General features: G+C 41.1%; 1 protein-coding gene across 14 annotated transcripts in view; it reads left to right on the top strand.

Moving 5' to 3' along the window:
- Positions 1–24,508, top strand: part of BBX (BBX high mobility group box domain containing) — a 181,358-nt gene extending 156,850 nt beyond the window's left edge. For all 14 annotated transcript variants that reach the window (XM_089512340.1, XM_089512339.1, XM_089512336.1 and 11 more), the window contains 3 exons: positions 4,284–4,403; positions 8,913–9,102; positions 18,518–24,508. In XM_089512340.1, the coding sequence (XP_089368466.1) occupies positions 4,284–4,403; positions 8,913–9,102; positions 18,518–18,605 (398 nt within the window). In that variant the 3' untranslated portion in view covers positions 18,606–24,508. The remainder of the gene's footprint in view (positions 1–4,283; positions 4,404–8,912; positions 9,103–18,517) is intronic.
- Positions 24,509–24,930: the final 422 nt, after the last annotated feature.

Raw genomic sequence — 24,930 nt, 5'->3', positions numbered from 1 at the left:
CGGGTCTTCACAAAGTGCATGGCCCCGGTGGTAGCTTATCTCCACCAAAAGGGCTACAGAGTCTTCCCTTATTTAGACGACTGGCTGTTTGTTGCAGACTCCCAGCAGGACCTTCAAGAGGCAATTGCTTTCACCGCCCGGCTGCTGAACTCTCTCGGGCTGGTCATCAACAGAGACAAGTCACAGTTCACTCCGTCCAGACAGGTCAAATTCATCGGTGCCATCCTCGACTCCGAGAGATGCTCCGCCTTCCTTCCGGCAGACCGCTTCCAAGCACTGGTGACATCACTGAGCCCCTGCATCTCCCACAGAAGAGTGAGGGCCAGGGACGTCCAGGTCGCCCTGGGACACATGGCGTCGACGACCTTCGTGACACCGTGGTCGAGGCTTCGCCTACGCCCACTCCAGGCTTGGTTTCTGTCGGTCTTCTCTCCGATGGAGGATTCCCCGTCCAGATGGTTAACGGTACCGAGGCCGGTGGCCGCCTCCCTGACTTGGTGGCTGGACGAGTACAACGTGTGCGCGGGGATGCCCTTTCACCAACCGCAGCCACAAGTGACGTTAACGACCGATGCATCCCTAGACGGCTGGGGCGCCCACCTCCTCGACCTAGTCGTCAAGGACAAGTGGTCAGACTCAGACAGTCTCCTTCACATCAATGCCCTAGAGATGCTTGCGGTCGAAAAAGCTCTGAGGGCGTTCGAATCCGCGGTGACAGGCAGGGTGGTGCTGCTGAGAACAGACAACACGACGGTGATGTATTACATCAACAAGCAGGGTGGCACCAAGTCAAAGACTCTCCTCGAGATTACCCTGCGCATCTGGGACTGGTGTATACAGAGACAGGTCCTCCTTCAGGCGATCCACCTGCCAGGGGAGGACAACGATTTGGCAGACCACCTCAGCAGATCACCTACGGTGTGCCACGAATGGAGGCTCCATCCGGAAACGGTCAGCGTCTTGTTCGACAGGTGGGGAACCCCCCAGATCGACCTCTTCGCTACCGGCTGGAACAGCCACTGTCCCCAGTTCTGCTCCAGGAGGCCGATGACCGGATCCCTCGGGGACGCGTTCGCCTTCCTGTGGTCGGGGGAGCTCCTTTATGCCTTTCCCCCTTTTCCCCTCATCATCAGGGTCGTCTCCAAGATGATGCTGGACCATACGGACGCGATCCTGATCATGCCATGGTGGCCGAGACAGCCTTGGTTCGCATCCCTGCTGCATCTTTCCAGGAGGTGCTTCCTTCGCCTCGAGCCTCGCCCGGACCTGCTGTCGATCCGGGACGGACGGATCCTCCATCCGGACATCGACAGCCTACCACTGGTGGCTTGGAGAATCCTACCCTGACCGCCCTCCCGGAGGCTGTAAGGTCGGTGATCCTGGCTGCGAGGAAACCCTCTACTCAGCGTTCCTACGCCTTCAAGTGGAGGAGATTTTGCCTCTTCCTTGAACAAAAGGGCTTGTCTCCTGCACAGGTGTCCACTCCAGTGGTGCTGGAGTTTTTGCTGGCGCTTTTGGATGGTGGGCTCTCCCTCGCATCCATCAAGTGCTATCTGTCTGCCATCTGTGCCAAATACCAGTTCGGGGGGAGGGTGTCTTTTTTCAAGGACCCCTTGGTGAAGGGGTTCCTGAAGGGTTGTGCCAACCTTTACCCTCCTGTCTCGATGCCGACACCGGCTTGGAACTTGGAGTCGGTGCTGTCCGCCCTCCAGTCCAAGCCCTTTGAACCGATGGCCACAGCGGACTTGAGACTATTGACTTGGAAGACCGCCTTTCTTGTGGCCATCACTTCTGCCCGCCACGCGGGCGAACTCTGTGCTTTGCGGAGGGACCAGCCTTTCCTGAGGTTCCACAGGGACAAGGTGGTTCTCCGTACGGACATTACCTTCCTGCCTAAGGTGGTGACCGCTTTCCACATGTGCCAGGACATTGTGTTGCCCACTCTCGCGTCCAACCCGACGTCGGATGAAGAGCGGAGCCTGCACTCTCTTGATGTCAGGAGAGCTCTGGCATTCTATCTTGACAGAACTGCTGCCTCCAGTCGGTCCGAGAGACTTTTCCAATGCTACTCGGAACCGAAGAGGGGGTTGCCTGTGTCTCCACAGAGGTTCTCCAAATGGGTGGCGGGTACCATCCACCTCTGCTATGAACTGTTAGGCAAGCCTCTCCCTGGTAGGGTTTGGTCCCATTCCACGAGGTCGGTGGCAGCATCCTCTGCATTTCTGTCAGGGATCCCCCTCGAGGATGTCTGCAAGGCCGCTGTCTGGTCCCAACCTCTGACTTTTGTAAAACATTACAGGTTGGACACCAGAGCCATTCGAGACGCAGCTTTCGGAAGGGCTGTGTTGGTCTCAGGGTTGCATTAATTGCACTACTGATGGTTGTGTTTTAGCACTTATGTACATATGTTACTGTGTCAATTTGTTGAATGATAATTTGCACAATTTCCATGGGTTTGGTCTTGCACGACCTCTTGTTTTCTTCTCAGGTTTAGCAATGATATTGCTATGTTTGGTCTGTGTATCAACAAAAGACTGACTCCTTTTATGGTTCAAGGTGTTTATTGTAATAAATATGCCTTTGGTTTACCATAGCTATGGTCTCAGGACACTCCCTCCGCCGCATACCTAAGCTTGTCAGTCTAAACCCATTTGTATGATTCGCAGAGACCACGAAGAAGAAGGACAGGTTGCTTACCTGTAACAGTATTTCTTCGAGTGGTCATCTGCGAATACATACAAATCCCACCCGTCCATCCCCAGTGTCCTGCTCTTATTGGCTCTTTCCATCGCCTGCTTGGCGGAAAAATTGCGGAACTGGGGAAGGAGCGGGAAGGCAGGGGCCTTATAACGGGTGGGCGGAGTTACCGCCAAAAAGTTTCTATATGTTGCAAAGTAAACTTTGCCCAGTGATTCCAGAAGGTTCCGAACAGCACTGCGCAGGCGCAGTAAAACCCATTTGTATGTATTCGCAGATGACCACTCGAAGAAATACTGTTACAGGTAAGCAACCTGTCCTTACTGATATGGTTGACAGAAGGATTCATCAACACTAAACATTTCAAGCACATTAAATGTGAATGCATGAAATATACATACATACATCTACACACACACCTCAAGAGAGAGAGAGGTTGCAATGTATGTGCTTGCACACACATACACACACGTGTGTGTGTGTGCTCTTTAGAACTGCAGAAGCATTGCTTTCTAACAGTTGGCTAGAAGCAGAAAAGCTGCTTTGAAAGAAATGATAAGCAGCATTTTAGCACTGCTTTCCTGAGCCAAAAATGATGATGCCTCAAGTTTGTTCAGTCCCCCCAACCCCACTTCCTCCTTCTCTTCCTCTTCCTCCTCCTTGTCCTGCACAGCTGGGACACATACTTCAGTCATGTTTAGTTACACCTTAAAAATTCCAATTCATTTCTTCAGTAGCAATTGCATTCTAAAACAAAGTCAGATCCCCTCCTGTTTTAGTTTGCATTTTCAAAAAACGTTTTTACTTAATGAAACCAGAAGTGGATTTCTGACCATCTTTGGCTTTGAGTGGTGGCCTGGACTAGTACTTGATGAGAGCATTTGGCCCCTGAACCTTTAGAGACTGCCCACACTGACCTTGAAGGTGATCAACACTGCCACATTCAACAGGAGCAGTTATATGTTATAGAGTTAAATACTCTTCCAAAATAAAGTAATGTTCACACAATCAATATAAAATATATATTTGTGTTTTCTGTTAACATGAGGATTTCTTCATGAAGCCTGATTCTGATATATTTCTCAGCTCTTATGCAAAAGTCAGGTGTATCACCAGAGGTAATAGGGTTTCATCATACACAGAGTTTCACAGCTGTCAAGATAAAGGATACATGGTTAGATGTTTTCCCTTGTGCTCTGTACTAGCTTCTTCAAGGCATAAGTCCAAGAAAATATCATTGGAATAGGCTCAAGAATACTTCTGACATTATGTCACATGTTCATAGCACAGGAAACATGTAGCTCTCCATTGTTGGACTACAATTCCAATCAAACTTTTAGCAGCCTGGCCAGTGATAAGAGAAACACCTTACCCATGTCATAGTTGGCATGACATAGTTCCCTAGCCTTGCCCTGATTGTATGTGCTCCAAGGAACCATGTCAACAAACATGGATCTCAACAAACAGATCTTTGGCTAGCAGTTCAAGTGGATTATTTCAGTTTAGCCATATTCTTAGAAGAAAGAAGAGACATAGTGAGTCAGCACAGAAAAGTAACAGTTTTGTGTCTCTGCTAAATGCTTCAGAGTCTGCAGCAACACAAGAACCCTTGGTTGGCAGCCAGAAAAGAAAAGCAAGGAAAACCAAGATTACACATCTAGTCCGGACTGCAGATGGCCGGGTCTCGCCAGCAGGTGGAGTTTTAGGTATGAACATGAAATGATTTCTCTTGTTTATCCCATGGCTTGTTTATTTGTAATTAATTAAAATATTTACTATATAACCCATCCAATATCTGATGATTTCAGGGCATCCAGCCAAATAAGTGTGTATCAGCACAGTTTTGCATTACATTATATAAAGTATGGTTTTGCAAGACAATACTGTGAATGAAATTCAGATTATGACAGTGCATATTTCCAATGCAGAGATCAACAAACAGATTGCGTTAGAAACTCATATTGTGCAAATACATCCCATAATTATGGGCATTTCGTATCTTCTGGGGTTTGTTTCCAGGACCCACCATGGATACCAAAATCCAAGAATGCTCATGTCCCATTAAATACAGTGGCATAGTAAAATTGTGTCCCTTATATAAAATGGTAAAATCAAGGTTTGCTTTTAGGAATTTATATTTTCAACCTGTGAATGGTTGAATCTGCAGATAAAGAATTTGTAGAGTGCTGGCTGTGCTCCTAAATTTCAGTGTGGAGTAGGTTGCAAGAGGGTAGGGAATGAAAGAATATTTGAAAAATAGTTTAAAAAAAACTGCTTTCTTGAATGTTGGAGAAACATGATGAGGAGAATCCTGGATGTGTAAAAATCTTTGCACCTCACTTTGTGTGAAAAAATGTGGTGGCGGGGATGTAGAAAACTAGTTCTACACAATAAATGCTGTTTAATGCGAGGGAAACATGTTTTGTCTACAGAAAATGCACACAGTGTGTACATTTTTTACACAGAACAAATTCTTATTATTATTATTTTATTAATTTTAATACATAATATACATACTCAACTTATATACATACATAAAATACATAACAATTATTTGTTTACATAGATAGCGTGAATTTATCTTATATCATGAACGGTTAGATAACATTGGCCCGTTACAAACGGGCGTAAAGTACGTCCTGGGGACGTGCTAGGGTCAGGGTTAGTGCGTGCCTTACGCACGCACCTAACCCTAGTACATCCCCAGGATGTACAAAATGGCGGCACCCGTTCCACACGGGGGCCGCCATTACAATGTCACGAACACGCCATATCCAAATGAGACTGTGTGGATGTGACGTCTTTGCGCTGCGTGAGGGCGCATAGAGCGCCCTTTCCGCGGCACACGAAGGAGCTCTGAAACGGAGCTCCTTCCGCGGTTTGTGTCGCTGGCGCAGCCTTTAGACGGCTGCGCCAGCGACGCAAAGGAGATGGGGGCTGAGCGGCCCCTTTCTCCTCCTCCCCGCTGCCGTTGGTTATCCTTGGGGCTTCAAGCCCCAAGGACACCCCTTTCCAGGCCGCGGGGAAGCGACCCTTTGCCGCTTCCCTGCGGCCTGGAAAGCGGCGGATCAGGGCCTCGGAGGCTGCCGTTGTGGCAGCTGATGCCCCAATCCGGCGGGGAAAGGGCCGGATACAGACCGCCCCAAACGGGAGGTCTGTAACTCGCCATTGTTTCTCTGTTATCCTCCATGATTTGGTCTTGCTTTTATATTCCAGCATACCAATTATATCTTGAATCTGTTGTTTCCCCTCCCCCCAACAAAAAAAAAAAAGAGAGAGAAAGAAGTATTACATATATTAATAGTATCTTATAAATTGTATGGGTGGTTTTAACTTAATTATTTTATCTCATTTCTGTAGCTATCTTTAGTCCCATAGTTTGTTCACTTTTTCCCATTTACTTTGAAATTTTTGCTCTGTTTTCCCGTTAATCGTCATAGTTATTTTGTCCATCACCATTAGTTCATTCACCTTAGTTACACATTCTTCCTGTAAATTATTACTTCCCCCTTTCCACCCCTTTCCAATGTTTTGCAGAAACAATTCTTAATGTGCAAACAGTGCAGTTTTTTATTATTTGCCCTCAGTAAGGATAAAAAAAAATGTTCTTGTCCACAAGAACAAAATTGGTGATGATCTCCATCCCTGTGAGGTGGTAGAGTGACTCAGAAAATTGCACAAGCTTCTACAAATGTAAGAAAGAGAAATCTTTTTCATCTGCCACCCCTAATTCTTTTTAATATCAGATTAGCTCAAAAATTTGCTTATTCCAGTTCCAGACTGCCTTCACTTCTTTATTTTTCATCAAAATTTAACAGTGAAACCTAATAATAATAATAATAATAATAATAATAATAATACTGTTTATTTATAGCCCGCTTTTCCAAAAAATGATCAAAGAAACCTTCCAGTGAAAAGATCCGTTAACATGCAGGGTTTTTTAAGGGCTTTTGGTCTGTTGACAAGCTGTAGCTCTTTAAGAATTCTCTGGAATAATCTTGGGAAGAATGAATCTGATCTAAAAGAAGATTTCACCAGCATCATGACATCATGGTGTCAATTCAGTGCCAGCATGATGGAGTTTTTTTTCCTTCATTATTCCCCTGCAGACCTTTGAGCTGCTCTAAACCCAGTTTCATAAAGTTTTCTAGCTATACAGAGCAGGTTTTTGAGGTTCACCAAGGACGGGTCTGCACTGAAAGGCAGAGATGAATCCCCTTCCAATGTTACGGTGTTTGCAGTTCCACCAAGGGAAGTGCATTTTGAATCTTGCTGAGAGACCTCACTCATCTTTACTTGCAATGAATATGAAAGATCCTTTTGTTTTTTTTAGGTTAAAGACTTAAGAACAATAGATACCTTCACAATATGTGATTAGAGAGGTTATAAATAGTCAAAATGCTATACAGTCGGCCCTTGACATTCACGGCTTTGACATTTGAGGTTTTGACTATTCACAAGGTCATTGCCACATGCGTGCACACTCCTCCTCCTCCTTCCCAGGCTTTCCCCCCGGTGGGGTGGGAAGCCTAGGAGGAAGCGAGCAGCCGGGAAGTGTGCATGCGTCAACTCCACCACTTCCCCATTGTGATAACCAGTTTCCCACAGCCAGCTCTTCCACCAGGGAAGGGAGAGGAGGAGCAATTGTACCCCCCCCCCCCACCTTCGCCAGTGGAATAGTTGCCTGGGGAAGGCAGGGGTGCTATTACTTCTCCTCCTTTCTCTGGTGGGATAGCTGCTTGGGGGAGGCAGCTATCACATGAGAGAAGGTGCAGGGTGGGAGATCACTCCTTCTCTCCCTTCCACGGTGGCATAGCTGCTTGGGAAAGTAAACTATCCCACCAGGGAAGGCGTGGGGAGCCAGTTAAAGGGACAGGAGCATGGGAGAAGAAGAGGAGTGCCCAGGCTTGCTCCTCTTCCCTGCCTACCCGTCCCTTTAAACTGGCTTCTTCTTGGGGGATATTCACAGTTTTTCTACATTCGCTGGGGTCTTGTTCCCCAAACCCCCGTGAATGTGGAAGGCAGACTGTACAATCTTATCCACAAAACTTATCCACAGATTCTGCATCCATGAATTTCAATATCCACAGTTTGAAAATACTCTCCCCACCCTAGAAAAAAAATTCAAAAAGCAAACCTTGATTTTGCCATTTTATATAATGCACAGTGGGCCCTCTCCTTACATTCCAGATCACCCCATGTAAGGGAAAATCCGCCTGTGCTCGGGCCCCATAGGAAATAATCGGGTGCATGGAGGTGGTGGAGCGGCGTGCATGCACGCCACAGGCACACACACCATAGTTTCCCTCCCCAAGCAGCGTCCGCGTATGCTGGAAGCCGCGTAAAACGTGTCCGCGCATGGCATGGGCACACTTATATAGTGAGACTTAAGCATCCATGGATTTGGGGATTCACCGGGGGGGAGGGGTCCTGGAACCAAACCCCAGCAGACACTAAGGGCCCACTGTATAACATGTTAAGGATAATTTTGTATTTTTAATAATACATTGTCATTGCAATTTTGTTAATATATTTATTACAACAACAACAACAACAATATGTTTTTTTGAGGGGGTGGGAACCAGAATGGACCCGATCAAAAATTAAAATGCTATATTAGAAATCAGCTAAAAAAATTATGTAAAACATTTTATTTTACGTACACTTGCACTGTAAAAAGTAGAATCACCATTAAGATGAGTACAGTTGGCCCTCCGTTTTTGCAGGGGATTTATTGTGCGCTCTGTGCGCGCGCCATTGCAAATAGTGGAGGTCACCCCTTCGTGTATTATTCAAGGGTGCGGATCCCAGATCAGCGCATTAGGAGGGGCGACTGTATCAGCGGTCAGGAAAACTACATGTATACAGACAAACTCTTCTCTTATGAAAAATGGTTAGGTAGGTCTTTTTGTATTAGAATTTGAGCTGCCCCTGAAAAAGGTTTATTCAGTGTTCCACTGTACACTTGGATTAAGTGAACAACTGTAGATGAAGATTTTTGTACTCTGAGTAAAACTATCAGTTTGAGGTCCCTGTTTGCGTTTTGGGGAGAGGGTTTTCTTGAAATGAAACCAACATTTTTAGGAGAAGCACTGCAAGGCCAACTCTGAGTTAGGAAACCTGGAGGAATTGTTGCAGCTTTAGAAGTTTAATAAGCAGATATGTTTGATAAGTAATTTATCTGTTTATTTTTATTGATTTGTCTTCCATACAAGAAGAGAAACCAAAGGAGCAACTGCAGAGTAGTCTTCAGAAAGCAAATACGGGAACTGACTGCAGCGAAGAATCCTCCCAAAACACTGAATTGGAGGAAGGTCATAGTATTACACCAGACATGCCATCTGTATCTGCCTTCTTTAGCTTAGCTGCTCTGGCAGAGGTGGCGGCAATGGAAAATGTACACAGGTTAGTCAGTACATGCTTTCTTTTCCTGTTCGGCTAAAAAATAGTCTTTCTGTACCTATTATAAGATTTTCTTGGCCAGGTTTATTCAGTGGGATGATGATGGTGATGATGATGATTAAGGTTTATTTATAGAGCACTGTAAGAATGTGACTTGTCCCAGGTCATTCAGTGGGATTCAAACCCTGGTCTCCAGAGTTACAGTCCAATGCTCGACACCAGGGTCTTGAGAACAGGTTCAAATCAGGGCTTTACCTCTGGCACCTATTTGTGATGGGACTAGGAAGATATGTAAAAACAAAACTTAAACCCTGCACTATAATAACTTCTCTGAACTATGAATATGAAATTTGGTGTGTACATTTACAATGTAATCCTATGTGTGAAATTCATACGTGCAGTTGTTTTAGGGAAATGGTGGTAAAGGAGACAGAAAATACACACATTTTGCTTAATTGTTGTAGCCTTCATATTAACTTGGTTGTTCAGCATTCCATTTGCTTATTGTTGCTTTTAATGATTTTGCTTGTTAATATGTAATGTATTGACATTGGAATAATGGGATGAGCTTAGAGCATATGGTCAGGAAACGGTTCTTCATGAAGTTCAGACAAACAGCTGATCCTCTTTTCAAGGAAGGTTGAGAAAGCCGTATAGTGTGCTCTTTGTATCCACTGCGGTTTGGTTCTAAGAGATTCCATTGATAATAAAATCTGTGGATGCTCAGGTCCCATTAAATACAATGGCATGGTTAAAAGTGTCCCTTATAAAATGGCACATTCAAGTTTTGCTTTTGGGAATTTGTATTTTTTTTAAATATATTATCATAGAATCATAGAGTTGGAAGAGACCACAAGGGCCATCCAATCCAATCCCCTGCCAAACAGGAAATCTCAAGCTGTAGGTAGTCCATAGATTTTTAGGACGAACTGTATAAACCTCAACAATGTGTTACTTCCTTGAAGACTAAGATCAGAGAATGAAAGTTGACACATATGATGGTGATGGTTGTTGAATGCCTTCATGTCATTTCTGACTTATGTTGACCCTAAGCTGAACCTATCATGGGGATTTCTAGGCAGGTTTCTTCTGTACATGTATGTACAGGACACAAAATTCTGTTTTATATTCAGAATTTCACCTTGGCTTAAACCTCATGTGCAATTTAAAGTGAAAGTTTGTAATACAATACCTGAATAAAGGCTCTTCAAATAGTGCCTTCCTAATTTATTTCATGCATTTCTGAGGTGATGTGGTGGTAAGAATCCTACCTCTGTAATTTATATTATCAGCATCATCATTTCTTTTCCAACTCTTTGCCATTCTGTCTGAAGATAAATTCTGAAACAAGTTCTAACTGATCTAAGAAAATGTTTCCATGTTTAAGGCTTGAAACCGCACTAAGGATTGAAGGATAAGTCAGGCACCAGACAGCTGAATTTCTAGAGAAGTTAGCCATCAGTCCAAATGGATCAGAATAAGATGCATAAATTAAAAACAGGAAAAGCACCTGTGGCTAATGTTGCAGATAAAACAGCACACCTCCCACAGTGGAATGTGGGAGTGATGTTCCAAGGTAGAAATGTGGGCCACAAGCAAGTGCTATGTTGACACCAGCTCAGAGTAAAGATGCAATGTACCTGTTAGGTCCTACTATCACATCCTGCTTTGTACTTCCAATTAATTACCCTGCCCTAACTCTGTTCTTGTTCTTGAGAAAATACATTAGACAGTGAAACACAAGTATTTCTGTGTTTCTCAGGTTCTAGTTTAATGCAAAGGCATGTTCTCTTGTGTTCAAGGCCCTGGGACAAAATCTCACTGTTGCATCCACAAAATTTCATAGGATGTGGATAACAAGCCTCTAGATGCAGGTAAATAGTTCATAAATATCCTCTAGCATAGCTTACATTTTAGCTTTTTTTCATATCTTCATGGCAGTGCAAGTGCAGACTAGACTGATTCTCTACTCATGGATCTGTTTTTCCAGGAAAGTCTGTATCTCTCTCAGTGTTTTGACCTTTAAAATTGGCAACAAAAAGATTGGTGTGCCTGAGCTGGAGATCACATAGTGCCGACTCTACTGCCTTACTTCTTGTGGCAACAGCATTCCAATTTTTTGTGTAAACCCACCAAATCGGAGCAATACTCTTCAAATGTGCACTCTTCTTAGTGCTCTTCTTAGTGCTGTTTCAATCTTGCCTGCAATGCCACCCTGCTTAATTATACAGTAAATTGACAAGGGCCAGTCCCTAGTCACCCAAGATATGAAGTCTTAGCCTCAGAGGCTGTTCAGGTTTCTTAACAAGTCGTGTGTAAGTAGGCTTCACCATCAGAAACACACAAACACACACCATACTGCTGTATCTTAACTATAAATACAAATAATCAGATTTAATGAATGAGATGGAATTTTATATCTGTGGGAAGGAACCTGTGTTCCACATTTGTACTGTCTCCATACACACAAAAAAATTGTGCTTGATCTCTGCTAATACTGTTGTCAATGCAACTCCTTTGAAATCAAGTCCACTATTCTAGCTAGCATTCATCTGTGGTGGATTCTCTTCATTCTTCAGCTGTGCTTCACATGTTAGATGTTTTCTAATTGCAGCATAGCCATGTTCATGTAAGGGAAGTATTAAGGATAGCATACTAAGAAAGCTCAACAGAGCAATTCTGGGAATATGGTTGAGTCTGCAGGCCAACTTTCAGACAAGAAAGAAGCAATAGCAAGTACTTTCTATACTGCTTATCAGTGCACTTGAGCACTCCCTAAGCGGTTTACAATGTGTGAGCTAAATGTCCCGAACAGGCTGGGTACTCATTTTAGCGACCTACGAAAGGATGCAAGGTTGAGTGGACTATGGAGCCCTGCCTGGGATTGAACTCACAACCTTATGGCTGTGAATGGCTGCAGTACTGGCATTTAACCACTGCTCCACCAGGGTTCCTTTGTACACTAGAAGCCATGTTTCGTTTCTTCAGCAAAGGAATGATCTTAATAGTTTCCAAAGAGACTTTGGAACATTATACATCTTTTCTTTTCAAGGAACCTAGGAGTGTTTTAATTTCCAATCACATGGAGCCTTTTTATATATATTAAAAAATCTTATGACTTTTGAAAATGTATGAAACTGCAACTTGGTAAATATGTGAGGCATCAGACATTCTGCCTAACCCAAACATTCATGTTAAAACGTTGGCATTCTTATCATCATACCTTAAATAGAAGCTTAGCAAGTCTTCTTTGCTGCCTACATGTGAGTCATTAGTGCTAATTTGAAAGGGAAAAGAGGGTATTATTAAAAAGTGAAAGTAACCGAAAAAGGCATCTTTCTAAGAAACTTAAGCAGGTGAGTCTTCTTATTTTTCAACTTCAGTGGAAGAAACTTGCATTAATTTGCAGTCATCAGAAGCCCAAGCTTCTCTACCCACTTATTTTAGGAAAACAGCAGCAATCCTGAACAGTTCTGTTGCTAATTAGTGAAAATTTTAGGAGATGATATTTTAGGAGTGGGGTGAAAGAGGGCAAAAAAGATGTTCACCTAAAATTACCAGTTGTTATACAATATACGGCATTTGAGGGGTCTTTCAGATAATGTTTTCTTTGTAGTGGAATGATGTGAATGACCTCACACATTCCGGGTTTATTATTCATGCTATGGAACTGCATCTGTGTGCATCTGAGGGAATTTGGTTGCTCACACGTGCCAGACTCAAATAAACATGGAGTCATGTAGAGTTTAATCCCGAATTATCCTGGGTCTGTTCTCATTTGTTATTCACACTGTCGACTGTGCAAATTGTTTTTTAAAAACACTCAGGGATAAAACAAGTACCAATTATCCCTGGTTAAGGGGGGGTGGGGGGTGGGAGCCCCCCCCCCCCCATTTAATCAGGTGCATTCGGGATGCATGTGGACAACAGAGATTCAATCTGGATTCATCCTGGATTATTTTCACCATCTGAAAAGGGCCTGAGCCTAACCCACATTTTCTCCCAAATAAAAGTGAAAGATGTAAGAATTTTTTTGTTCCAAGAAATAGCCCAGTGTGTTTTGGCTGAGAAATATTTGTATGGCTTTCCACAGGGGCTGTTCAAAAAAGAGGAAGACACTATATATACATTATTTTCTAAAATATTTTTAAATGGGACATAAACTCAATAAGAACAAATATAGTGTAAACACATATACCTCATATTAACTTACACATAAAGTAAAATCTATGAAAATTAATAAGTAAACTGACTAACGCTATATACTTGTAAAGTAGGACTCTTTATATACTTACAAAAAGTTATATACAGTTGGACCTCTGTATTCATGGGGGATCCATTCCGGACACACACACACATACCCCATAGATATAAAAATCTGCATAGGCTCAAATCCATTAAAAATAATGGCGGCGAACTGTGCCCACACCCACTAGTGCAGTCGCTTGCACGCACCGCCATTAACCAAAGTGGGGCTTGCCATCCACAGATGGTTATATCTACAGATGGCAAGTCTGCCGATAAGGAGGGTGGACTGTAAAACCAACTGGCAAGAGTTTTAAAAGACTTGTTTCCAAATCTTGTGAATGTCAGCTAATATATTTGATGATATAACTGTGTTAACTAATATTTTTTAAATTGATGATATAATCCAAAGGCTACAGATTAGCATTAAAAACAGCACATACAATGGCATATTTGTGAGTGTGAAACCCCCAGTTTCCTAAGCTTGCTTACATGCTGATGTCCCCAACCCCAGTTTTAGTACAGTGCATGTTATGGTAAAAACCTAGTCAGGTAAGGGGCAGTAGAATGCACAAGAAATCAGATGTTGCTGTAGTCATTTTATAAAACATAATTATTTCTTTAATAATATGTTTTTCTTCATGTTGGATAGTGCCCTGCCCTGTATAAGACCCTGTCGAGAAGGAAAATGAACTTGATGTTAAAGACTGGAAATCTGGTTTATTCCTCTAATTTAGGGTTCAGATTTTAACACTCTCCCTAAGCTGCCTTTCTGCTGCCAAGTTGCTGTGCACAAACTGCTTTGATACACAAAGAAAAAGATTTGTAAGACTGCAGCGGTTTATTCATCTTTGGAAAAATATTGGCTACCACTCAAAGATCTAGAGAAATGTCATTGTAAAATCCTGCAGGTCATTTTTCAAATAGCTTTGTATGTACAGCTGGCCCTTGGAACTTGTGAGGGAACCATTCTGGACCCCCCCCCCCTGCAAGTTCCAAAACTCATGCATATTCAAGCACCATGGGCTTGAATGGGGCATGTGCATGCAGGGTGCGCACCACGGGCATGTGCCTCATTGATATCAATAGCAATCACCCCTCCGTGGATTTAGAAGTCCACGAATTTGGAGGGGCGACGATATACAGAGACTCATCTTACATCTGTGTATTGTGATCTGAGTATTGTACTATGACTCTGGAGATTAGGGTTTGATTCCCCACTCATCTGTGAAACCCACTGAATGACCTTTGGCGAGTCACATACTCCCAGCCTCTTCGGGAAAGCAATAGCAAACCTCCTCTAAACAAATCTTGTCAAGAAAACCCCATGGATAGGGTCACCATAAGTTGGAAATGACTTGAAGGCACACAAGAACAGCAACCAAATCTCTATTTGGTTTACTCTATTAATGCTCACAAATCATCATATTATACATTAATGTGAGACATGGGTAGAATCATCGAATCAGAATTGGAAGAGGCCTCATAGGCCATTGAATCCAGCCCCCTGCTCAGTGCATGCACGTGCACATGCACCTTCTGTACTTATTCATTTTATCACTTACTTAAAATTAGTGTGTGCTCATCATTCCCTCCCCCCCCCCCCCCGCCATACATACACACCTGTTAACAGCCCCTGAAGAAGCCATAGAAATGTTTCTTGGCCAAAACATAGGTTGTTCCTTAGAATAAAACTCTTTTTAACATCCTGAATTTTTTTCCTCTCCTTCACTGCACCATTTTTATGACCTCTGCTAGTATCTTTGCTAATCTGTGCTGCTTTGAAGGACACAAAGAACTCCTTCTGTACCTCTCATGCTGTCTCTATTCTTGCATCTGTCAATGTGTTCCTTTTTTTAAAAAAAAATTAAAAGTAGAATCCTAGAGCTGGAAGAGACTTTTTCCAGTTAACCTCCTGCTATGCTTTTACTGTAAGTGTAAAGGTAAAGGTAGTCCCTTGACATCATCATCATCATCATAAAATTTATTTGTATTTTCCTGCCTCTCCCAGGTGGATCGAGGCAGAATTACAACCCAACAGTAACAATAAAATACAAAAATAAAACATACAATTTCAAACATTGATACAGTTAAAAACAGTGCAGTCAACATTTATAAGTTAAAATGTTCTGATCCTGGATAGAAGAATGAATTATGTCGTTACAGAAGATTGGGTGAATAGGTTTGCCGGAAGAGATCCATCTTAAATGTCCTCTTGAAACCCTCCAAGGAGGGAATAAGACAGATCTGTTCCGGTAGGTTGTTACCTAGTTTAGGAGCCACTGAGGTAAAGATTCTTTGGAAAGTTGAGACCAGTCTGGTTGGATGTACATACTTCCAACAGATTTTTCCCATGAATGTCTAGTCTTGTTGCTCATCTCCATTTCTAAGCCAAAGAGCCAGCGCTGTCTGAGGACTGCTCTGGTGGTCATGTGGCCAGCATGATTGCACTGAATGCTATTACTGTCCCACTTAAATGGTACCTATCTATCTACTTGCATTTGCATGCTTTCTAACTGCTAGGTTGGCAGAAACTGGGAATAGTGACAGGAGCTCACCCCATCATGCAGCACTCGAACTGCCAAACTTCTGATCTTCCAGTCATCAGAATTGGCGTCTTAACCACTAAGCCACCACATCTCTGATTAGATTACCTTTGATATTTAAATTTTTAGATCTAATCCCTTTGATTAGATCCCTTTGATTAGAGTACAGTACTCTACATGTAAAGCATGGCTGTATGTATTCTTGATAGGATATACACTAGATGGTAGTAATTCCGTGAGTCATTTATCTGGATTACAATAAAAAATTTGATGAGGTCTTCCAATAATATTTAAATTAGGAAATTGATTATATGTGGAATAGGTGGGAGCGCTGTCAGATGGATCCATAATTGGTTGGAAAATTGTGCTCAAAGAATCGTCATGACACATCACACTGGAAGGAGGCGTTGAGTGGAGTGTCTCAGGTCTCTGTCTTAGGGCCATTACTTCTTACCATTTTTTTAATTAACTTAGAAGACTAGGTGGGGGGGAATCCTTATCAAGGATGCAGATGACACAAAACGGGGGAAAATATGGCGAACACAATGAAAGATAGGAACAGAATTTAAAAGCACCTAGGTAAACCAGAAAACTGGGTAAAGATTAAAATGAAATTCAATAGAGGCATAAGCAAAATTCTACATTTAGGCCACAAAAAACAAATATATAGCTACAGAATGGGGGTTATATAACAGCAGTACTACATGAAAAAACTGGGGAATTGGAATTATTGTTGATCATATTGTTGATTTAACATGAGCCAGCAGTATATGCTGCAGCAAAGAACTATTTTAACCTGCTTTAATAGGAACATAAGCCTGGGACAGACCACCTGAAAAGGGCAGCCTGCTGGCGGCCTTTTTTCCTCCAGAGGGAAGCCGCAGCCGCCAAACCGCACGGCTTCCCTCCGGAGGAAAAAGAACCGAGAAAAGCGGGTTCTTTTTAAGCTGCAGGGGCAGCATAACAAGTGTGCCACTGGTGCACTCGTTATGTAAGCGCCGCATGGTGCTTATGTAACAATGGCAGTGCCCGTGTACACAGGGCGCCGCCATTGTTACACTGTCCATATGTTCTAGGGTTAGGGACCGTGTGGTTGCCGTGTGGTGCCTAACCCTAGAACTGGCACTGGTATGCCACTTTATGGCGGTATGTACTGCGCCATAGTTTCTTAGTTGAGGGAAATAATAGTCCCACTATATTCTGTGCCTCATCTGGGGTACTGCAGTTCTGAACACCTCTTAAGAAAGATGTGGACAAGTTTGAGCAGGTTCAGAGAAGGGCAGCAAGGATAATAAGAGATATAGAGTACAGGGCTGTTCGACCGTGGAACATGCTCCCTCGGAGTGTAGTGGAGTCTCCTTCTTTGGAGGTCTTTAAGCAGAGACTGGATGGCCATCTGTTGGGTATGCTTTGATTGAGATTTCCTGCATGGCAGGGGGTTGGACTGGATGGCCCTTGTGGTCTCTTCCAACTCTATGATTCTATGAAACATATAAGGAAAGGTTGAAATAGTTGGGCATGTTCAGTTTTGCACAGGATTATCACAGAGAGAAGAGAGCAAGACATCTGTTCTCTGTTGCCCTAGAGGGTAGGTCTAGGTCTAATGGATTTAAGTTACAGGAGAGTAGATTAGAACATTAGCAGGAATATCTTGACAATCAGAGTAGTTTGGCAATGGAAGCATTTGCTTAGAGAAGGGGGAGGGGCTCTTCTCTGGACAACTTCAAAAAGGGGTTGGACAGCAACCTACTGGGGATGCTTTAGCTGGAGATGCTGTGTTGGAGTTGATGATGCATGAGGGCCCTTCCAACTCTATGATTCTCTGGTTCTGTGACATTTGAGTTAATTTGTAGTTTAATTAGCCGAAAGGGCCAATTACAGTGACATGCAAGCAGCACTTAAATTTAAAAATGGAAATGGAAATGACAGCCTTTGTGGTCTTAGAATCCTTTCTCCCTGATCCCTAATGTGTGTAAAATCTGTAGCTGTACTTGATGAACAATTTGGTAACATACATGATTGAAAAGCAAAGTGATCCTATCATTGTCACTGATCACACTGTGTCTTGCTTGGAAAAGTTACTTCTTCATAGCGACCATGCCATCTGAGGGATTTTTATCCAGGGAAAACTTTACCTCATCCAGGTGGGGATAAACAAACAAGTTTGATTCCACACATACAGAGCTCCTGGCTGAATCAGGGCAATGTTGTTCCTAGAAACAAAGTATGAGTTATTATTAGCATTTGACATGAAGCTACACATTCAGCACAGGATACTTCTCCCACAGCAGAAGATGTTTCCCTGCTGTTGATGTTAGTAGTATAAAATTTACTGGAATACAAATATTGTATTTTAAGTGCATGTGCTATTTGGGAATAGAAGAACAATGTTGTTATTGTTGCTGCTGTTTGTTTGTCCTGTCTATGATTCATCTGATTCAATAAAGAAAGTCATAACCCTGAGTTTGTAAGGCCTGAGCAGGAAGGTTAATGGACTGAGGTTTATGGAGGTCTTTCATTCATGGGTGTGCCATAAATTGAAGCTAATTTGACAGCAAATAACAACAGCAACAAAAGATTGAGAAGCATAATTGTGGGTTAACATTCCATTTGTTTTTCCTTTACAGGAATCAGAGGACAGCACCTCTCCCTTGTGATGGACAGCCAAAAGAAATGTCTCAGGCTCCAGTGCTTATTTCCTGCGCTGACCAGTGAAGCTCTACCCTATTGTAAAACATTGTGCTTTACCTAATATCCTAGCCTTGTCTTTACCAATGGACGCTAGTCAGTCCATGTGATGGAGGAATCCATAGACTGAAAATGAGTGGTTCATGTTCAGTGTGGCACAGATTTCACTGATACCTTGGGACGGGTCCCTTCCAGTTTGGGGCCCAGAATATTATAAGGGGGATGTTATTTTTCTGTTAAGAAACAGAAATGAAAAGATCTGGAGTTTTATTTTGTATTGAAGGTTTTTAAAGTGGTAAATGTATAGTTACATGGAAGAGGCAGACTTTACTGTAGCTCACACAGCATCTGTTTTATCAACCAGACTTTGGAAAGTAGTTTCATATAATAACTAGTTATTCTAAACAAAAATGCAGAGGAGGAGATGGGGGAAAGGGGAAGAAACTGATGCACTGCACTAGTTACTAGATATTCTTAGTCCTTTTTGTACATGAAGATTTATGTTCTGAGATGGTTTATATAATAGGTTATGCCTACATTTATATTTTAGAATGAATTTTAAGAACCTGTTTGGAAAATCCAAGAAAGCATGGGCAGGTGTGCTATTGTTAGCGGTCTATGTGCCGTTGTATGGCCCAGGAGTTCTGCACTTTTTTTGTATTTGCCACCAGGGGGGTAGAGTTTATTGGCAAAAAATGTTGACAGGCTTTATTTTGCTTGGTTTTTAAAAAAAATTAAGCATAGAATAATGAGCATGATTTGCATTTGAAAGAAAGGTTTGACATATTGATAAGAACAATACTACAGATTATTGATTTGTCTTTCAAGCCTTGCAGGGTTCATTTATTTTTGGATAGAAGTCTAAAATAACTATGTGGAAACTAAAGCAGTGAAATGGGTGGCGGGGGGGGGGGGTACTATTAATATGTTGTTCAGAAGTGACCTTAGTATTACTTCACTCTTTGGGGGGAAACAACCTTTTCAATTGACATGCACACTGATGTACATATTTTGCATTTTACAGACACTGGAATTGTCATAAATACTATGCACAGTCTAAATTGACTTCATCAGTTGTATGAAGTGCTAGTGCTAGTTTGAGAGGGTAAAGTGCTGAGTGTCACATTAGTAAGGGATGAAGGAGAAATGAAGTTACAAAATTAGGCTGTCAAAGAGATCCTTTTCCAGTTCATGTTTTTTGTCTTGATTCTATGTTGTATCTTACTCCCATGCACACATCTCATGCCATGGCAGAGTCCAGATTATTCTAAAAACCATTTCCTTCTGTTTATTAACCCCACACTGATCTCAGTTGCCAGTCATCTGACACAGTACACATGGAGCAATTTTGGCTGCCGTTGCTCATTTACTTTTTCAAATCACAATCCCACTGATCAGCTGCCTGTTCTTGAAGAGCTGATTCATAGGATTTCCCCTTCAGACCTACACCCCCATTTGTTGGACCAGGAAGGGTAATTGTGTAGACAGCAGCACCTGTTTGTATGCACAGTTCCCTGTCCAGCTAAAAGTACACAAATGGAAGCCTGCTTCCACACACACAAAGCCCCTGGCTGGATCGGGGCAATGTTGTTCCTAGCAGTAAAAAATGAATTATTATTAGAATTCGACATGAAGCTACACACTCAACACAGGGTACTTCTTCTACAGCACAAGATGTTTCCCTATTTGTTTTGCATCATAGCACAAAGACTTCTTAACCAAATGCTATTGACCAGACCCCAGCAATAATTTTCTATAAGTCGTCTTGTCTCTGGTGGAATTTTGTGATAGCATTCAATTCAGCAAGACTCTTTTTTATTGATTAGGCTCTATACGATGAGAGTTTACACAATTTTATCAGGCTTTCTTAATTTATACTTGACAGAATTGATAAAGGATGTGTGTTTTGGGGTTTTATTTTTTATTTTATTTTTTGTAATTGGATTTAATAGCCATATGAAAAGTGACTCTTAAAACCTGCTTGGATTAGCCTTTAATTGTTGTAATCAGTGCATGTCTTTCAGTGTCTGTGTCAATCTCAGACAATTCACATACATTGTAATAACTGGAGAAAATGTCATTTCAACCCATGTAAAAATCAGAGACTTACTCACAGATGTAAAGGTTGAAGAAGTGGAAGAAGGAAAAATGCAAGAAAGAGAAAGTTACATACTTTTAGAAAATTTAGGTAGAAGAATATTCCACATGCCTCTGGAGCCTGCCATACTATTTTAATAGCTCAATTTTCTGGAAATTTTCTAAATTATTGTGTCATCATGCCATATTCTTGGGCATATATTGTTATAGTTTTAGAATTGTAGGCCCATGTATTAGCTGTGGTTCAAACCTTTAAGTAGCTGAAATCTAAATCCTATATGGTTCAGCCTGTTCAGTACCACCATCCTTGCACCATTTTAAATTTGAGTATTGTTTCTAAAACATCTCTTTATATGAATGGTGCCTTTTAAAAGATGCAGACAGTTAGGGTTTTTCTTTCCCCTATGTGAATTAATTCCTTGATTATCCTTCTTTCCTAAACCACAATTATTATTTCTTAGACACGGGACTGAATTTGGATCAAATTTACTGACTGTGAGTGTTTTCTGATGCTTGTAAACCTTTCTGTAGATCTGCTTATTTTTTTAGCAATTAGGCACCGAGAGCAACAGAAATTTTACTTATAGTACATTGGGAGCACAATTCATTTGGATATTGTTCTGCCCAAACCCCATGGGAATGCGCATTAAGTTTTTACACAGATCCCATTCCTTTCAGTGGGGTTTCTTCAAGATAATTTCCAGATAGATTGTGCACTCTGGCTCCCCTCCCCCCCTTTTTTTCTTGATTCTCTAATTGATGTCTTGATTTCAGTAGGGATATTTACAGAAATTGTTAGAATGGATATCCCTAAGTTCAAATTGAAACAATTGTTAGCATAAAAAAAATCAATCCAACAATGTACTGTTTAAATGTCTGTTTTTGTTTTTAATTTCCATTATTTTGTGTTTTTCGAAAATGAATTTCTGTGGCATGTATATACCAGCAGTGTTGCCCTTCCATATATCCATGAATTCTTATAGAAACAGCAATGTTGCACCTTAAATATTTCAAACGAACCAAAATATTATGTTATCCGCTTTAGTGTTTATTCCAATATTGTTATATTATAGTTTACCAAACCCATTCTAACTTAGCAAAAGCTATCAGTATTTATGCATTTAACAATATTCTCTAGATTTGAACCTGTGTATGTCTTTTTTTACAAGAAATTTAAATAAGATAAATTATTCTTGCCCTCTTCTATGGTTTCTTAATGAAAGTGAGGATATATTTCTCAAGTGTAAAATTTAGCACTGTCCCATTTCCATTGTCGTTGTTTATTTATTTAGTGACCTTTGATATTTCATATAGTTTTGAGGTATACACATAGTAGCTGATACTGCAAGCAAAGAATCAGCTGGGAGAAGGATACTGTAATGTCATGTTCATGAATTTGTGTTAGTACTGTATTAGATGAAGGGATTAGAAGGAAATTCTGCAAAGTATTTAACATGTACATTTGATTTTGATTTTCCTGTTAGGGTGTTTTCCATATACAAGACCAAAACTGATGTAAAATCTTGTGGAGCTGATATCATGCTGTTGTACTTATGACAGTAATTTTCTCTGGATTGTACTGTGATTCCAGAAATAGGATATATTTATTTAAGAAGAAATAGTGTGCTTTTTTTACTAATACATTATACAGAGCAATGAGCCAAGGAGTTCATTCTTTGCCTCACTGTCCAGCTTATAGTTCAGTCCCCAACTTTCAGAATTGACTTTGAAATTGTTGTGGTATTGGGATAAGCAACAGGGTATAATGGGCTCCAAGTTTTTTGTTTTTGTTTTTTGTTGTTATTATTATTATTATTATTATTTGATAGTGGACTTGGTTGCTGCTTCTAAATAACACAAGTAGCATACATGTAGCTGCTAGTTACTTGAGAGTTGCTTGCTCTGTTCACTTGCAAACCCACAAGAGTTGTACACTGTGTGCCACAACAAGGAAAGACATAATACAAAGTGTTTGCCTTTCAGAAATGGTGTATCCCTAAGTTGATTTGGCCAATATATAAAGATAGAGTGAGAGATGCATTAAATTTTACCTTTCTGCAGAGATATACAAAGGCATAGTTTGGATGGTGCTTCCTACCATCCACAGCAGGAAGAGTAAAGTGAAAACACACACTGAATTCATATGATGAGTGATGAGAAATTTTATAAATGTAGCCAGAGATGTATGTATCCTGCTACATTTGCAGGCTTCTTGATAAAGAGTCAGACTGGCACAGATTAACCTTGCTGCTGGGAGTGGAGAAAATCCTCATACATGTCTTGTTTATGTGGAGCCTCAATTGCAGATTTGGGGGCACCAGCATATTGTGACTATAACACAATACAATACAATACAATCAACTATACAGAGGATTTTCAACCAACCGTGTGAAAAGGACTGTAGGAATGTTTTCTAAATGAACAAGGGGAACACCTTCTGTACCACATTGGGGATCATTTAGACAGCTATCACTGAGTTATTAAGTGATACTTTTTTCAGTCATTCATGGAAGGGAGAGAAGATGCTGGTTTAATATAACCTTAGTATGGAGCATTAGAATAACACAATTTTTCATGATTGTGTCATGTTCAGCAATTGTAAGAAAAGTTTTCATTTTAAAGATAATAGCTAGGGAACTGGGTTAATCAAAAAGGCAGGGTTTTCAGGTTTTCATTTTGATGGGAGAGGGGTGGGGTTCATATTCTGTGAAGGAAAAGAAATATGGTAAAGACTATAATGATTGTTGGGCTTGCCTTGTACTTTTGTGTATTTATGCCTCTCAGCAGCTCTCTGTTCTACAACTAATTCTAATAATGCTACCTCTATTAAAGGCTACTGCAGTTGACTTCCATTTGTTTTCAAGATTCCTCATGAAATCTTCCTGAGCTAATGGATATTTAGGTTGAATTACTCTCCAGTACATTTTTATTTCCTAAGAACAGCAGCAATTCTGTACAGGGGACAGTGTAACTCTCAAAACTGATATCTATAGTATTCATACCTTTGATCCCTAACAAGTGAGGCATTTGTTTGGTATTAATGAGGCATTGTTTTTCTTCTGTATACATGACAATAGATGTTGCTTTTAAAACACTTGCAATCTGGTGTGGACACACAAACATACATACATGTACCACAGTGAAAAGAAAAATGCTCCTCTGCCCAAAAACATTTAATAATTGAACTGTATATTTATCTTCCTTTTGAAAAACTGAGACAATATCTCACATGCAGAATTCCATGCAAACAACTGGATTTATTTTGTGATAGTCTGGACTCTATCCATAGTTTACAATATCATTACTATGGCATATAATTATATCTTGTACATGCATAGTATGAAAACATGATCTGCATTAGATGCTGTTTGTTTTTCATTGTTGTGGGTCAAGATACTAACTTGTAGAGCCCTTAAATCTATCCTACCCTTGCATTCCCCCCACACACTTTTGTACAAATTTGGCATCTGCACATATCACAACATAACACATTTCAGTAAGCTGCAAACTAAGGCACAGATTTCATGTTTCTGATGACTTAAATAAAACTAAGTTTGTTCTTCTCATTTTTGCCCAAGTCTTAAATAGGTTCTCAACATTGTTTATCAGAAGGCATCCACAGCATATCTGGGTTTTTTGTTTGTAAGTTTTAGCTCCTAATCTTATAGGCAACAGTCCAGATAGGACTCTTTTCATACCACTATTCCAAAGAATTGATTTCTAATGAGTATCTTAACAGTTTTATATCGGGAATCAACATGCACCAATATACTGGGATTGGAGACACTATAACTTATTTTATAGATTAAAATATTCACTCTATAAAGTAGGTTATTTTGAGTACCATATTGTGTAAATAAAAAAACAACTGCTTTCTTAAACCTGTGCTTAGGATTTTTTAAAATATAATTTTAAAATAATTTTGTCCTGCTTTTCACTAGCTTTACAAATACAACCAGTTGCTTTGCTGTTTTCAAATCAGCACCAAAGGGCTTTGAAGACAACAAAAATATGTGTATGTGATACTTTTCAATTTAACTGCCCAACGTTTAACTCTTATTCCTTTGAAGCTTTTCTTTAAAAGTTAACCTGGACTGCATTTCCTTAGGGGTGCAGTCTACCTAGTGACTTAAATATCCTAAAGGCACCAGATCCCATCTGACCTTGGAAGCTTAACAGGGTTGGCTCTGGTTGGCTCTGGTTTGTACTTGGATGGGAGACTGTCGGTTAATACCAAGTTCTGTGGGCTATATTT

The sequence above is a fragment of the Sceloporus occidentalis genome, unplaced genomic scaffold, assembly GCF_023333645.1.
Source record: "Sceloporus occidentalis isolate IW3139 unplaced genomic scaffold, rSceOcc1.0.p SCAF_2, whole genome shotgun sequence".
NCBI classification, from domain to species: domain Eukaryota; kingdom Metazoa; phylum Chordata; class Lepidosauria; order Squamata; family Phrynosomatidae; genus Sceloporus; species Sceloporus occidentalis.
Note: the sequence above shows the minus strand (reverse complement) of the source record. Positions and strands in the feature narration are given on the sequence as shown.